Raw genomic sequence first — 17,936 nt, 5'->3', positions numbered from 1 at the left:
GGACAGTCAGCATGACTTCATGCGGGGTAGGTCATGCCTTACAAGCTTGATCAAGTTTTCTGAGGAGCTGACAAAGAAGCTTGATATGAAACTCAGCATGTCAGGCAGCAGCTTTGCGAAGGAAATAATCATTTGATGTTTTGAGCCAAGATGCTTTATCGGGACCCTTCATTAGTCCCAATGAAGGGTCTCAACCCAAAATGTCGACTCTTTATTCTCCTCCTTAGATGCTACCTAACTTGCTGAGTTCCTCCAGCATTTTGTGTGTGTTGATTCAGATTTCCAGCATCTGCCGAATCTCGTGTTTGAACTTGATGAGGATAAGGCAGTAGACATTATCTGTTTGGGCATTAGTAAGGCATATTATAAGGGCCCCAATGATAGGTTGATAAAGATGCATGGTATCTAGGGTGAATTGCAAGTTTGGATATGGAATTGACTTGCCATAGAAGAGTTGAAGACTGTTATTCTGTCTGGAGTTTGGTGACCAGGGGTATTGTGTAAGAATTGGTGCTGAAGCTTCTGCTGGTGATGTGTATAATGGTTTGGATGAAAAAGTGGATGGGTGGATTAGTAATTTCACACCAAGATTGGTGGAGTTGTGGACAGTGTAGAGGACTATCACTATACATTAGTTACAGATATGGGCAAAGATGTCGCAGTTGAAGTTGAATTTGGGCAAGTATATAATGTTGCACTTCAGGTCAAATAAAAGGAGAAGGTATACAGTTAATGATAGACCTCTTGATAGTATTAAGGTATGGATGGATCTTGCGGTCTGGGTCCATAGTTTTCTGAAAAGTAACCATACAACTGAATAAAGTGGTGAAGAAGGTGTATGGTGTGCTTTGGTAGTGGTGTTGCAGCTACATAAAACTTTAGTCAGACTGCATTTGGAATATTGTATGCAGTTCTGGGCACCCCATTATTGGAAGGATGTGGAGACTGAGGAGAGGGTGCAGAAGAGGTTTACCAGGATGCTTCCTTGATTAGAGAGTTTAAGGAAAGGTTGGGCAAACTTGGTTTGTTCTCCCTAGAGCATCAGAGGCTGAGGGGAGACTGCTAAATGATTGAGAGGCATAGATATTGTAGACAGTCATAATCTTCCACAGATTAGGAATGTCAAACACAAGATAACATGCTTTTAATGTTGGTGGGGGGAGAGTTTAAAGGTGATGTGAGGGGCAAATGTTTATGCAAACAGTGGTAAGTGCCTGGAATAGTTTACGAGGAGTAGTAGTGGAAGCAAGCAGGTTGGAGAAGTTTGAAGCTTTTAGATGCATGAATATGAAGGGAATGGAGGGATAAGAATGATCACAGGAAGAGGAAATTCGAAATAATTGGCATCAAGATCACCACAAATTGTGAGCCAAATGACTAATCCATTGCTGTACTGTTGTATGTTCAGTATTCTTATCACTTGAAAAATGTTTAATTATGCAAGCGTGTATTTATCTTATAATTGGAAAATGTAGTTTAGATGAGGCAATTAGGTAAATGACTCGATGAAACCTGAAAATGATTCAGAGGGTGATGAAATAAAGTAAATACAATTAGGTGGGGAAAAGACAAAGGTTATATAAATTACAGTACCATTGTGAACCTTGTGATTCACAGCAGTTCCATATAACAATTACAGCACAGAAACAGGCCATCATGGCCCTTATAGTCCGTGCCAAATGCTTACTCTCACCTAATCCCACCTACCTACACTCAGCCCATAACTCTCCATTCCTTTCCTGTCCATATACCTATCCAATTTTTTTTTAAATGACAATATCAAACCTGCCTCTACCACTTCTACTGGAAACTTGTTCCATACAGCTACCACTCTCTGAATAAATAAGTACCCCCTCGTGTTACCCCTAAACTTTTGCCCCTTAACTCTCAACTCATGTCCTCTTGTTTGAATCTCCCCTACTCTGAATGGAAAAAGCCTATCCACGTCAACTCTATCTATCCCCCTCATAATTTTAAATGCCTCTATCAAGTCCCCCCTTCAATCTTCTATGATCCAAAGAATGAAGACCTAACTTGTTCAACCTTTCTCTGTAACTTAGGTGCTGAAACCCGGGGAACATTCTAGTAAATGCCCTCTGTACTCTCTCAATTTTGTTAACATCTTTCCTATAATCCGGTGACCAGAACTATACACGATACTCCAAATTTGGCCTCACCAATGCCTTGTACAATCTTAACATTACATCCCAACTCCTATACTCAATGCTCTGAATTATAAAGGCCAGCATACCAAAAGCTTTCTTCATCCACATGAGATTCCACCTTCAGGGAACTATGCACCATGTTAAATCTTCTGTAGTGAATCATGATTCTTGCAACATGTGTCACTTTCACATTGGAAAAGGGCCTAGCCTAGAAGTGATGAATTAGGAAGGGTGGATAAAAGTTTGATTCAAGTGCTAATCGTGAGGTAAACTTTCAAAGAGGGATATCATAAGTTTAAGTAAAGACATCCAGACAGTAGGATTCATGCAGGAGGGACTTGGCATTCAAAGCAGATCAAAGAATTGGGGCATGAGAAATAGATCTGTATCAAAGGGATGGTATTTTCATTAAGAGGTGTATGGGGCTGCAGGTATTTTCATAGATGTATTAATTAGAGATTGTTGAAGGAATTGAGAATATAAAGGGCATTAAATATGATGTGTCTATGAGTCTGTGGTGGCCAGTGCTGTCATGTTTGCTGTTGTGTGCTGGGGCAGCAGGCTGAGGGTAGCGGACACCAACAGAATCAACAAACTCATTCGTAAGGCCAGTGATGTTGTGGGGGTGGAACTGGACTCTCTGATGGTGGTGTCTGAAAAGAGGATGCTGTCCAAGTTGCATGCCATCTTGGACAATGACTCCCATCCACTCCATAATGTACTGGTTAGGCACAGGAGTACATTGAGCCAGAGGCTCATTCCACCAAGATGTAACACTGAGTGGCATAGGAAGTCATTCCTGCCTGTGGCCATCAAACTTTACAACTCCTCCCTCAGAGTGTCAGACACCCTGAGCCAATAGGCTGGTCCTGGACTTATTTCCACTTGGCATGATTAACTTATTATTATTTAATTATTTATTGTTTTATATTGCTATATTTCTTCACTATTCTTGGTGCGGCTGTAATGAAACCCAATTTCCCTCGGGATCAATAAAGTATGTCTGTCTGTGTCAAGAAGCAGATAGTAATTTTAGGACAATGAGAGGGACCCTAGGACAGGATACATTCAGTGGAAGTTTGGATAAGAAGAGGTGTGTAAAGTAAAGGAAGGAGACTAACTGGGAAACTACTAACTGCCAGATCTAGTCAAAGTGAAGAACACCAGCATCAACCAGTTAATTCGTTTTTGGATATTGAAACCAGTTACTTATTTAGAATTGAAATCGGCATGATTTAGAATGTTTTTACAGGTTGCTTTAAATAATCTTATCTGTATACATAGGGCGTTTGTAATCAACACATGACTCTTACTAAATTAAGGACATTTCCTGTTTCTGACTTCAAATTACAGAGTTCTGGAAACAATTCAGTTCAATTCAATACTGGCTGCAGTACTTCAAATAATCTTGAGAACAGTGTACAATAGTATTAGAATTGAATTGACTTTATTACTTACATCCTTCGTATACATGAGTAAAAAATCTTTGTTATATCTTTGTCTAATTTATTGTAATTTATAAAAAATAGTATGTACAATAGGACAGTTAATATAACATGGAAATACAGTTGTGTCAGCATGAATTAATCAGTCTCATGGCCTGGTGGAAGAAGCTGTTCCGGAGCCTGGCTTTTATGCTGCAGTACTGTTTCCCGGATGGTAGCAGCTGAAACAGTTTGTGGTTGGGGTGATTTTGGTCCCCAATGATCCTTCAGGCCATGTTTACACAGTTTTTGTAAATATCCTGAATGGTGGGAAGTTCACATCTACAGATGCGCTGGGCTGTCTGCACCACTCTCTGTAGAGTCTTGCGATTGAAGGAAGTACAGATTCCATACCAGGCAGTGATGCAGCCAGTCAGGATGCTCTCAATTGTGCCCCTGTAGAAAGTAGTTAGGATTTGGGGGCTCATACCAAACTTCTTCAGCTGTCTGAGGTAAAAGGCGCCATCATTCCTTTTTCACCACAGCGAGTATGTACAGACCATGTGAGGTCCTCGGTGATGTTTATGCTGAGGAACTTAAAGCTGTCCACCTTCCCAACCTCAGATCCATTGATGCCAATAGGGGTTAGCTTGTCTCCATTCCTCCTGTAGTCCACAACCAGCTCCTCTGTTTTTGCAACATTGAGGGAGAGGTTGTTTTCTTGACACCACTGTTAGAGTGATGACTTCTCTGTAGGCTGCCTCATTATTTGAGATGGGGCCAGTCAGTGTAATGTCATCAGCAAATTTAATTAGCAGATTGGAGCTATGGATGGCGACACAGTCGTGGATATACAGAGAATAAAGGAGGGGGCTTAGCACACAGCCCTGAGGGGCTCCTGTTTTGAGGGTTAAAGGGGCAGAGGTGAGTGAGCTTGCTCTTACAACCTGCTGGCGATCTGACAGGAAGTCCAGGATCCAGCTGCACAAGGCAGGGTCAAGGCCGAGGTCTCTGAGCTTCTTGTTGAGCTTGGAAGGAATTATGGTGTTGAATGCTGAACTGTAGTCCAAGAACAGAATTCTCACTTAAGCATCCTTTTTCAGATGTGTAAGGACAGTGTGTAGAGCTATGGCTGTTGCATCATCTGTGAACCGGTTGTGTCAGTTGGTGAATAGTAGGGGATTCATTGTGGGTGGTAGCATGTTGCAGATGTAGTCCTTGAACAGCCTCTCCAAGCATTTGCTTATTATTGAGGTGAGTGTGACAGTCATTCAGACATGTTACCTTGATCTTCTTAGGTACAAGACATGTTACCTTGGTCTACAATAAACGTAACCCATGAAAATGAACAAGATTATGGTCATTACATCTTTTAACAACTTTAAATATTTTTATGGGAGATGTTTATAGATTCTTGATAAGCAAGGGGTGGAAGATAGCATTTTGAGGAGGAATACCCCACTGTTTTCAAAGTAAATAAGGGCAATTACGATGTTTTGAAGATGAAGTTGTTTACGGTGGACTTGGTAGGTTCAGTAGTTGAGCAGCAACAGATATATAACTAGTGAGTCCATATAGCTCAGCAAAATTTTATTGCAACTAGAAAGAAGGATTCCATGAGAAATAATTGTGGTTAACAAAACAGGTCAGGCAAAATGCTGAATTGAAAGGTAGATACTGCAAAATAGCATGGGCTAGTTATTGATCAGAGAACTGGAACCTGCAGTAAGAGACAGTAAGGTTTAAAGGAAAATAGAAAAGTGATCTGCCTTTCTTTCCTGTCTTGTGCAGCAAAATTAGGAACCACACCAGAAGAACATAGAGGGTAGAACTGAAGAAAGAGTGTTAAAGCTATAATTCTTCAGGATAGTGTCTGGTACAAAAACAAAGGAATCTTAAAATATTTGTCTTTTTTATATTCAAAGGCTTTTTTTATTTTCATAAGTTTATTTTTGAGTATATTAGATGATTTTGTGTTTGGTAAACCAATCAGATTGTAAGCTGAAAAAAAATCTTTTTGTCCCCTCAGCACTCAAGAAGAAAAGTTTTGATTTGAGCTTCTCCATAAGAACAGAGACTATTCTAAATATCCATTCTCTTTATCAATACCATTACAACTGATGCTAAAGCCCAGCATTTTTGAAGCAAAAATAGGAAATGCTGCAACCACTAGTGAATCAGCTAGCATCTATGAAAGAGAAACTGAGTTTATGTTTCAAGTCATAGACCTTCATTAAAATTGAGAAGTTCAATACGAGAAAACAATACATTCGTATTTTCTCCTTCCTGGTTCTGATGAAGGATACTATTAACTGTTTTTTTCTTATTAAATTTCAGATTTCCAGTATCTACAATAGTTTCACTTCCATCATCTGTGTTTATTTCTTTATTGCACTGTTTGGAGAGTTGGGTTTAATTTTTATTTGCTAATTTGTCCTAGGTCCTGCAGTGGATTGGTGGGCCCTTGGAGTCTGCTTGTTTGAGTTTCTGACGGGCATTCCACCCTTCAATGATGAAACACCTCAACAAGTCTTTCAGAATATCTTGAACAGAGGTATTTTTTGCTGCATTTTGCTTTAGAAGTGCCAACCCACATCAAGTTTATATTTTCAGTTGTTACATTTTTCCAGATGATTTAAAATAATCATTTAATTGAAGGCCACCATTTATGGCTCAGTAGCTTGAAAATTCTGACTTGCTTCATTTTGACGGTGCCAAGAATAATGCAACAAGAGCCACAGCTTGGCATTTCATTTGCTGAAATCCAAGGCTGAATAGAAGACCGTAAGATATAGGAGCAGAATTAGGCCATTTGGCATATTGAGACCATCTCATCATGGCTGATGCAGTTTTCCTCTTGGCCGCAGTCTCTTGCCTTCTCCCCATATCCATTCATGCTCTGACTAATCAAGAATCTTATCAACCACAGCCTTAAATATACATAAAGACTTGGTCTCCACAGCTGCCTGTGACGAAGAATTGGTTATTTCTTCGGCAGTTTGAACGGGGCACGACTACACAAGCGTGTGGAGGTCAGCCAGTGAGAACAGCGGGAAGAGTTTACAAGGAAGACAGATTTACAGAGCGGGCGTCGGAGTAGTGGGAGACAGAGTAGGAAGGCTTTGGCTCAACAGGGCTTCAGCAATAAAGGGCCGAGGCCAGGTAGGTTATCTGTTTTAAAATAAAGACAAGAGTATGTGTGTGAGGCCAGTTTTCTGTGCTCAGTGTCAGATATGGGAAGTCCAAGAGACTCCCGGGCCTCCCAAACGACTACATCTGCACGAGGTGCGTCGAGCTGCAGCTCCTTAGAGACTGTGTTAGGGAACTGGAGCTGCAGCTTGGTGACCTTCGTCTGGTCAGGGGGAGTGAGGAGATGATAGAGAGGAGTTACAGGCAGGTAGTCATCCTGGAACCACAGGAGACAGGGAAGTGGGTAACAGTCAGGAGAGGGAAGGGCAAGAAGCAGGTGTTAGAGAGTACCCCAGTGGCTGTCCCCCTTAACAATAAGTATTCCTGCTTGAGTACTGTTGGGGCGGGGGGTGAACAGCCTGCCTGGGGGAAGCAATAGTAGTTGTGCCTCTGGCGCAGAGTCTGGCCCTATGGCTCAGAAGGGTAGGGAAAGGAAGAGGATGGCAACAGTGATAGGGGACTCTATAGTTAGGGGGTCAAACAGGTGGTTCTGTGGACGCAGGAAAGGAACATGGATGGTAGTTTGCCTCCCAGGTGCCAGGGTCTGGGATGTTTCTGATCGTGTTCACGATATCTTGAAGTGGGAAGGAGAACAGCCAGAGGTCGTGGTACATATTGGTACCAAAGACATAGGTAGGAAAAGGGAGGAGGTCCTGAAAAAAGACTACAGAGAGTTAGGAAGGAAGTTGAGAAGCAGGACCGCAAAGGTAGTAATCTCGGGATTACTGCTTGTGCCACGCAACAGTGAGTATAGGAATAGAATAAGGTGGAGGATATATGCGTGGTTGAGGGATTGGAGCAGGGGGCGGGGATTCAGATTTCTGGATCACTGGGACCTCTTTTGGGGCAGGTATGACCTGTACAAAAAGGAGGGGTTGCACTTGAATCCCAGGGGGACCAATATCCTGACAGGCAAGTTTGCTAAGGCTATTGGGGAGAGTTTAAACTAGAATTGCTGGGGGGTGGGAACCAAACTGAAGTGACAGAGGAAAGAGAGGTTGGCTCACAAATAGAGAAAGTTTGGGGACAGTGTGGAAGGGAGGATAGGTAGGTGATAGAAAAGGGACTCGCTCAGTCCAGTGGTTTGAGATGTGTTTATTTTACTGTAAGGAGTGTCATGAATAAAGCGGATGAGCTTAGAGCGTGGATCAGCACTTGGAGCTATGATGATGTGGCCATTACAGAGACTTGGAGCAAGAATGTTGCGGGGGCAGGAATGGCTACTTCAAGTGCCAGGCTTTAGATGTTTTAGAAAGGATAAGGAGGGAGGCAAAAGAGGTGGGGCATGGCACTGTTGATCAGAGATAGTGTCATGGCTTCAGAAAAGGAGGAAATCATGGAGGGGTTGTCTACAGAGTCTCTAGGTGTAATTTAGGAATAGGAAGGGCTCAATAACTCTACTGGGTGTTTTTTATAGACCACCCAATAGTAACAGGGACATCGAGGAGCAGATAGGGAGACAGATTCTGGAAAGGAGTAATGATAACAGGGTTTTTGTGGTAGGAGATTTTAATTTCCCCAAATATTGATTGGCATCTCCCTAGAGTGAGGGGTTTAGATGGGGTAGAATTTGTTAGATGTGTTCAGGAAGGTTTCTTGACACAGTATGTAGATAAGCCTACAAGAGGAGGGGCTGTACTTGATCTGGTATTGGGAAATGAACCTGGTCAGGTGTCAGGTCTCTCAGTGGGAGAGCATTTTGGAGATAGTGATCACAATTCTATCTCCTTTACCATAGCATTGGAAAGGGATAGGAACAGACAAGATAGGGAAACGTTTAATTGGAGCAAGGGGAAATATGAAGCTATCAGGCAGGAAATTGGAAGCTTAAGTTGGAAACAGATGGTCTCAGGGAAACGTACCAAAGAAATGTGGCAAATGTTCAGGGGATATTTGCGTGGGGTTCTGAGTAAGTACGTTCCAATGAGACATGGAAAGGAGGTACGGTACAAGATCTGTGGTGCACAAAGGCTGTTGTAAATCTAATCAAGAAGAAGAGAGCTTACGAAAGGTTCAAAAATCCAGGTAATGATATGAATCTAGAAGATTATAAGGCTTGCAGGAAGGAGCTTAAGAATGAAATTAGGAAAGCCAGAAGGGGCCATGAGAAGGCTTTGGCAGACAGGATTAAGGAAAACCCCCAGACATTGTACAAGTATGTGAGGAGCAGAAGGATAAGACATGAGAGAATAGGACTAATCAAGTGTGACAATGGAAAAGTGTGTATGGAACTGGAGGAAATAGTGGAGGTACTTAATGAATACTTTGCTTCAGTATTCACTACGGAAAAGGATCTTGGCTAGGATAGGGATGACTTGCAGTGGACTGAAAAGCTTGAGAATGTAGATATTAAGAAAGAGGATGCGCTGGAGCTTTTGGAAAGCATCAAGTGGGATAAGTCACTAGGACCGGAAGGGATGTACCCCAGGCTACTGTGGGAAGCGAGGGAGGAGATTGCTGAGCCTCTGGCAATGATCTTTGCATCATCAATGAGGACAGGAGAGGTTCCAGAGGATTTGGAGGGTTGCGAATGTTGTTGCCTTATTCAAGAAAGGGAGTGGAGATATCCCAGGAAATTATAGGTCAGTGAGTCTTACTTCAGTGGCTGGTAAGTTGATGGAGAAGATCCTGAGAGGTGGGACTTATGAATAGTTGGAGAGGCATAATATGATTAGGAATAGTTAGCATGGCTTTGTCAAAGGCAGGTCATGCCTTATGAGCCTGATTGAATTTTTTGAGGATGTGACTAAGCACATTGATGAAAGTTGAGCAGTAGATGTAGTGTATATGGATTTCAGGAAGGCATTTGATAAGGTACCCCAGGCAAGGCTTATTGAGAAAGTAAGGAGGCATGGGATCAAAGGGGGCATTGCTTTGTGGATCCAGAACTGGCTTGCTCACAGAAGGCAAAGAGTGGTTATAGACAGGTCATATTCTTCATGGAGGCCGGTGACCAGTCGTGTGTTCTGGGACCCCTTCTCTCATTAATTTTTATAAATGACTTGGATGAGGAAGTGGAGGGATGGGTTAGTAAATTTGCTGATGACACAAAGGTTGGGTGTGTTGTGGATAGTGTGGAGGGCTGTCAGAGGTTACAACGGAACATTGATAGGATGCAAAACTGGGCTGAGAAGTAGCAGATAGAGTTCAACCCAGATAAGTGTGAGGTGGTTCATTTTGGTAGGTCAAATATGATGGCATAATATAGTATTAATGGTAAGACTCTTGGCAGTGTGGAGGATCAAAGGGATCTTGGGGTCCAAGTCCATAGGACACTTAAAGCTGCTACGCAGGTTGACTCTGTGGTTAAGAAGGCATACGGTGTATTGGCCTTCATCAATCATGGAATTGAGTTTAAGAGTCGAGGTAATGTTGCAGCTATATCGGACCCTGGTCAGACCCCAATTGGAGTACTGTGCTCAATTTTGGTCGCCTCACTATAGGAAGGATGTGGAAACCATAGAAAGGGTGCAGAGGAGATTTACAAGGATGTTGCCCGGATTGGGGAGCATGCACTATGAGAATAGGTTGAGTGAACTCGGCCTTTTCTCCATGGAGTGACGGAGGATGAGAGGTGACCTGATAGAGGTGTACAAGATAATGAGAAGCATTGATCGTGTTCAATTGATCATAGTTCCCTGAAGGTGGAGTCTCATGTAGATAGGGTGGTGAAGAAGGCTTTTGGAACGCTGGCCTTTATAAATCAGAGCATTGAGTACAGAAGTTGGGATGTAATGTTAAAATTGTACAAGGCATTGGTAAGGCCAAATTTGGAATATTGTGTACAGTTCTGGTCACCGAATTATAGGAAAGATATCAATAAATTAGAGAGAGTGCAGAGACGATTTACTAGGATGTTACCTGGGTTTCAGCACTTAAGTTACAGAGAAAGGTTGAACAAGTTAGGTCTCTATTCATTGGAGCGTAGAAGGTTGAGGGGGGATTTGATCGAGGTATTTAAAATGTTGAGAGGGATAGATAGAGTTGACGTGAATAGGCTGTTTCCATTGAGAGTAGGGGAGATTCAAACGAGAGGACATGATTTGAGAGTTAGGGGGCAAAAGTTTAAGGGAAACACGAGGGGGTATTTCTTTACTCAGAGAGTGATAGCTGTGTGGAATGAGCTTCCTGTAGAAGTAGTAGAGGCCAGTTCAGTTGTGTCATTTAAGGTAAAATTGGATAGGTATATGGACAGGAAAGGAGTGGAGGGTTATGGGCTGAGTGCGGGTAGGTGGGACTAGGTGAGATTAGATTAAGAGTTCGGCACGGACTAGGAGGGCCGGAATGGCCTGTTTCCGTGCTGTGATTGTTATATGGTTATATGTTATATGGTGTGGATAGTCAGAGGCTTTTCCCCAGGGCTGAATTGGCTAGCATGAGAGGGCATGGTTTTAAGGTGCTTCGAAGTAGGTATAGAGGAGATGTCAGAGGTAAGTTTTTTTTTTACACAGAGAATGGTGAGTGCATGGAATGGGCTGCCGGCGGCGGTGGTGGAGGTGGAAATTGGGTCTTTTAAGAGACTCCTGGATGGAGCTTAGAAAAATAGAGAGCTATGGGTAAAGCCTAAGTAGTTCTAAAGTAGGGACATGTTTGGCACAGCTTTGTGGGCCCAAGGGCCTTTATTATGCTGTATGTTTTCTATGTTTCTAATTCCACAGATACACCACTCTCTGGCTAAAGAAATTCCCCATCTCCATTCAGAAAGATCGCCCCTCTATTCTGAGGCTGTGTCTGCTAGTCCTAGACTTTCCCACCATAGGAAACACCCCCTCCACATCCACTCCATCAAGGCTTTCACCATTCGATATGAGTGAATGACGTCACCCCTCTTTCTTCTGAATTCCATGAATACAGGCCCAGAGCCATCAAGCACTCTTAATATGACAAGCCATTCAAACCTGGAATCATTTTTGTGAACCTCTTTTGAACCGTCTCCAGTTTCATTACATCCTTTCTAAGATAAGAGGCCCAAAACTGCTCACAATACTACAAGCGAGGCCTCACCAGTGCTTTATCAAATCTCAACATTACACCCTTGCTTTTATATATGCTAGTCCTCTTGAAATGAATGCTAACATTGCATTTGCCTTCCTCACCACAGACTCAACCTGCAAATTAACCTTTTGGGAATCCTGCACATTGACTCCCAAATCCTTTTGCACCTCATATTTTTGAATTTCCATTCAATTTCTTCTACCAAAGTGCATGACCATACACTTCCCAACACTGTATTCCATCTGACATTCTTTGCCCATTCTTCAAATCTGTCTAAGTCCTTCTGTAGCTTCTCTACTTCCTCAAAACTACCCGCCCCTCCACCTATCCTCATATCGTCGGCAAACTTTGCAATAGAGCTGTTAATTCCATCATGCAAATCATTGACATATGACATAAAAAGAATAGGTCTTAATACAGACCCATGTGGAACACCACTAGTCACTAGCAGCCAGCCTAAAAAGACTCCCTTTATTCCCACTCTTTGCCTCCTGCCAATCAGCCATTGTTTTATCCATACTAGAATCTTGCCCGTAATGCCATGGGCTCATATCTTGTTAAGCAGCCTCATGTGTGGCACCTTGTCAAAGGCTTCTGAAAATTCAAGTACACAACATCAACCAATTTTCCAATGTCTATCCTGCTTGTTACTACTTCAAAGAATTCCAAAAGATTTGTCAAGCAAGATTTTCCCTTGTGGAAACCATGCAGGCCATTGCCTATTTTATCATGTGCTTCCAAGTACCCTGAGACCTTACCCTTAATCGACTCGAACATCATCCCAATCACTGAGGTCAGACTAACTGGCCTATGGTTTCCTTTCTTCTGCCTCTCTTCCCATCTTGAAGAGTGGAGTAACATTTTCAATTTCGCAGTCTTCCAAACCATTCCAGAATCTAGTGATTCTTGAAAGATCATTACTAATGCCTCCACAATCTCTTCAGCCACCTCTTTCAGATGGTGTACACCATCTGATCAAGGTGACTTACCTACTTTCAGTTTCCCAAGAACCTTCTCTTTAATTATGGTAACTTCATACATTTAATGACCTCTGACATCTGCAACTCAGTGCCAGAGATTTGCCCATTACAACTTTCCTCTGTCATTCCTCACCCCCTCAACAGTATTTAAAAATGTTATACCTGTTGTTGAGGGAGATGGCCACAAGAGTTCTCTGCAATGGCTCCTTAACCTCAGTCTCCTTTCTGACTGTCACAGCCATTCCTTAAAAGCTATAATTTTGAAATGTAAACATAATAAGGCATTGAGTTTGTTCTTTATGTACTAAATTCCTTGCATTTAAATTTTATTACTTATTTAATATTCAGCTCCATTACTTTCAAGGACTCTACAACTTGTGTTCTCATTATTTTCTGTATTTGCACAATTCGTCTTTTGCACATTGGTTGCTTGTCAATCTTCATTTGTTTATTTTTCACTGATTCTTAGGTACTTTTTTGTTCTACTGTGAATGACTGCACAAAAATGAGTCTCAGGGTAGTATTTGGTTACATGTACATACTTTGATAATAATTTTTCTTTGAACTTTTGGCAAAATATCCCTGTTTAATATTTAGATTGAAGGACGGCAGTTCATCAGTACTAGAGCACAAGTTTCAATTATGGGCTAAAATCTAGAGTTGGTTTTGATCCGTTCCTTAAAAACTAGAATTCTGAAATGTAAACATAACGTTTTGTAAATGGCAAAAAACAGGGTTAATGTTGAAGACCAGTGAATTTTCCTCAAATACTGATGGTAGAGAACAGCTATTTATGGCAAAAGGAATACTACTGCTATTTCATACTGAGCATTTTCAAGAGTGCATTTTGGTTGTATACAGGTGATGCAGATCTCTACCATTTCTATTCTACCTCACACTGTTCCATTCACCCATCTAGTTGACCTACACAAGTCCTTTTAATGATCAGTGTTATCATCTATGTATGGAGCCATAGAAGATGGGCAAGGTCTTAAATAAATACTTGCCATCTGAATATAACATGGAGCTGGCCATGGATGCTAGGGAATTTCAGAAAGAGAACAATGATGTCCTGACACATAGCAACATTGCAAAAGAGGTGATGTCATTGTGCTACAATGCATAAAGGTGGACAGATCCTCAAGGCTTGACCAAGTGTAGGAAGCAAGGGGCTCTAGCAGTGATTTTTTTTTTTGCATCTTTCTTAGTTACAGGTTAGGTACCAAATGTCTGGATGGTGGCTTATGTTATGCTTTTATTTAAGAAGGGTTGAAGAAACAAGTCAGAATGCCTAACATTAGTGGTGGGAAAGTTACTGAAGAGGAATACTGAGAGACAAGAGCTATTGTCATTTGGAAAAGCAAGGAAAGAAATTCTGAAGATACTAGAAATCCAAAGCAAGGGCTGAGACCCTTCTTCAGAACTGGAAGGGGGAAGACACCAGAATTAAAAAAGGTGAGGAGTGCAGAAGGAGCATAGCTAGAAAGTGATATATGAAGCCGTGTGGGTGGGAAAGGTAAAGGGCTGGAGAGGAAGAAATCTGATAGGAAAGAAGTGTGGACCGTGGGAGAAAGGAAAGAAAGGGCACCGGAGGAGATGATAGGCAAGTGAAAAGAGGTAAGAGCCCACAAAGGGGAATAGAAGAGAGAAGGGGGAGGGGAAAAACAAATTTCACAAAGGAGAAATTGATGTTCATACCATTAGGTTGGAGGCTAACCAGACATAATGAGGTTTGCTTCTCTACTCTGTGAGTGGCCTCATCATGGCAAAAGAGGCAGCCATGGACCGACATGTTAGAACAGGAGTGGGAATAGGAATTAAAATGGTTGCCCACCGGGAAATTCCACTTTTGGTGGATGGAGCGGAGTTGCTCGACAAAGCAGACCCCCAAATTACACAATGACGGCTCTCACCATTGTAGAGAAGGCTGCATTGTTAGCACTGGATACAATAAATAGCCCCAACAGATTCACACATGAAGTGGAAGGACTATTTTTGGGTCCTGAATAGAGGTGAGGAGGAGATGAATAGGCGGGTGTAGCACTTTGGCCACTTGCAGGGAGAGACTCAGTGGGAGGGGGTGGGGGTGGGATGTGGAGGTAAAGATGCATTTAGTGGCAGAATCTCTTTGGAGATGATGGAAGTTGCTGAGGATGATGTGTTGGATGTGGATGCTCATGGTGCGGCAGGTTAAGACCAGAGGAACACTATCCCTGTTAAGACAGCGGGAAGATGGGATTTCCAGGAAATGGAAGAGATGGGGGTGAGCACCGCATCAATGGAGGAAGGGAACTCCTACTCTTTGAAGGAGGAGGAAAATCTCTGATGTTCTGGAAAGGAAAGCATCATCCAATGAACAGATGCGGCAGACACAAAGGAATTGAGAAACGGGAATAGCATTTTTACAGGAGACGGTGGCAGAGGAATAGTCAAAGTAGCTGTGGGAATTGGTAGTTTATAAAATATGTCAGCAGACAGTTTGTCTCCAGAGATAGAGACAAATTAAAGGTAGCTGGCATGGCTTTGTGTGTGGGAAATTGTGTCTCTTAATTTGGTCCAGTTTTTGTGTTGTTTTTTTTTGAAGAGATGGCTAAGAGGACTGATGTGGGCTTGGATGGTTGAAATTTTCTACATGGACATTTGTAGGGCTTTTGACACAGTCTCTATTGTAGGCTGGAAGTTGGATATACACTTGGCTTGGTTGGTGGTAAAAACTACTTCAGACTGGAGCCTTGTGTCCAGTAGTTTGTTGCTAGGGACTTGTGCTAGGCCAACTGTTGTTTCTCATGTATATTAACAATTCGAATGAGAAAGAAATGGAATGATTGGCAAAATGGTGGTGTGGCAGACCGTGAAGAAGGTTGTCCAAGGCTAAAACAGTATCTAGATCAACTGGGAAAGAGGACCAAGTAGTGGCAGATGGAATTTAAGTCTGACAAGTGTAAAATCATGTATTCAGGACAGGACATGCACAGTGTATGACAGGTCTGCGGGTTGTTGGAGAGACTTGGAATGTCAGTACATTGCTACCTAAAAATGGCGGCATTGGCAGACAAGGTGGTGAAGATGACAATTGCCACACTTCCTTTCATTAGATGGGACACTGAGTACAAGAATTGGGATATCATGTAACAACTGTACCAGATGTTGATGAAACAAAACCAAGGAACATAGTGTGCTATTAGATGTGATAGATTGTCACAATTCATTTACCAGTATAGGAGAATGGTAAACTGGAGGACATAGAGTTAAGGTAAGACAGGACAGATTTAAAGGGCGCCTGAAATGCAAGTTTTTCTTGCAGGATTTGGTAAGCTTATGAAAGGAGCTGCTAGAGAAAGTGGTAGAGGTGGGTTCAATGACAACATTTAAAAGATATTTGGACAGGTACGTAGATAGGAAAGATTAGAGGAATATGGGACTAGCTCAAGAAGGCAGCTTTAGCGGCATGAACGAGTTGGGCTGAAAGGCCTGTTCCTGTGTATTATTTTTCCATGACATTTGGCTTGAAGTCAAGCCAACACTCAATTAAAAAATTCTCATCCTTGTTTTCAGGTGGATCATTCATTTTGCCCCTTCCTTTCCCATAAATTACCCCAGACCTACAATTCTCCAGTATCTCTCTGCTCCTCCAATTTAGCCTCTTGCACGTTTCTGATTTTCTGTGTTTCTCCTCACTACACACCGCACCAGTCCATCCTTTCCTTTTGTACAACATTACTTAAAACCTACCTCTTCTGCCTTGGGTGTCTGTTTATACTGTTGTTTGTTAATGCCCAAGTGAAGTGCATCTATAAGTGTTACTATATTAAAGGGCACTACATGAAGCAAATATTGCTAGTTGTGGTCTTTTATTTCTAGATATACCTTGGCCAGAAGGTGAAGAACAGTTGTCTAAAGATTCCCAAAATACAATTGAAATTCTACTGACCATTGAGTGTTTCAAAAGAGCTGGATTAAAAGGTTTGAATTTGAGGGAACTGGGATAGTTGAGATGTCTTTGGTTCTAATGTCATCATGTTATATTTTAAGAAATCCTATCTGAAATGAGATGCTGGTTAATTTAAAAACCTGAACAAGTTTTGTATCAAAGTTACATTAAAGGTAATAGCACTTATTGGCTTGAACACAAATAGGAGCATGTGTCCCTGTCCCCTCTATCATGTTCCACCATTCAGTTAGGTTGTGGATGATCTTTGACCTCAATTCCACCTTTTCTCCAAACCCCTATACACTGCTTTTCCACAGAGTCCAGAAATCTGGTTATTTCTGCCATGAATGGCCTATTATCTTGTCCATGGGGATGGAGAATTTCAAAGATTTCATAGCACTCCCTGTAATTTTAAAGTCACCAATGGCCTGAATTTGTGATTATGCCCCACTTCTAAACTTTTATTTTGGTTCTGATTGGACATAAATTTCACCCACTCTAATTGCATCATCTCTCTATTTTGCCAATATTAATCCTCCTATCTGGTTAATGAGGAAATTTTTGTTTATTTTATTTAGATTGTGTAGAATAGGCCCTTTGAGTTGTGCTGCCTAGTAACCCCCAATTTTTATCCCTTGCCTAGCCTAATTGTGGGACAGTTTATAATGACCTACTAACTGGTACGTCATTGGACTGTGGGAGGAAACCAGAGCACCCACAGAAAGCCCACACAATCCACAGGGAGGACTTAAACTCCTCAGAGGACCCTGAGATTGAATTCTGAACTCCACCCTAAGCTGTAATAGCATTGTGCTAACCACTACGCTACTGTGGTGCCCGTAAATATCCTTACTTGGGTTCTTTCATTGTTTCTCTCATGGTATTGTCTGTTTACACTTGCAGGGCAATTTCGTTGTGGGACAGATGCTGTTAGATTACCTGTTATAAATTGGGAAATTAGCTGAAATAGATAACTTGAAAGCTTCCGTTGGTGCACTTATTGAATATCTGTGGTGCTGAATTTTTTTTAAACAGTTGTGCAGATTTTGCTGTCAAAGATATAGTGTAAGCAACTACTTAACAATATTTATACTCTAAATGATGCATCAGCTTTTTCTGAACATGAAAGCCAAATCTCCCAAGAAATCCCAAAGCCATCAGTAGAATACTGTTGTACAAAAAGTTCTTTTTAGAAACTGAGAAAACCTTGAACTTTCCCAACTTACGTTCACCAAATTAGGTAAAATGAGTA

The 17,936-nt window shown here is 41.8% G+C and overlaps 1 protein-coding gene across 1 annotated transcript in view; it reads left to right on the top strand.

Annotated features, from left to right (window-relative positions):
- mastl (microtubule associated serine/threonine kinase-like) overlaps positions 1–17,936 on the top strand; it is a 52,070-nt gene that overhangs the window by 30,065 nt on the left and 4,069 nt on the right. The window contains exons 10-11 of the mRNA XM_073054702.1: positions 6,030–6,143; positions 16,615–16,716. Of these exons, the coding sequence (XP_072910803.1) occupies positions 6,030–6,143; positions 16,615–16,716 (216 nt within the window). The remainder of the gene's footprint in view (positions 1–6,029; positions 6,144–16,614; positions 16,717–17,936) is intronic.

This window comes from Hemitrygon akajei, chromosome 8, assembly GCF_048418815.1.
Source record: "Hemitrygon akajei chromosome 8, sHemAka1.3, whole genome shotgun sequence".
NCBI lineage: Eukaryota > Metazoa > Chordata > Chondrichthyes > Myliobatiformes > Dasyatidae > Hemitrygon > Hemitrygon akajei.
Note: the sequence above shows the minus strand (reverse complement) of the source record. Positions and strands in the feature narration are given on the sequence as shown.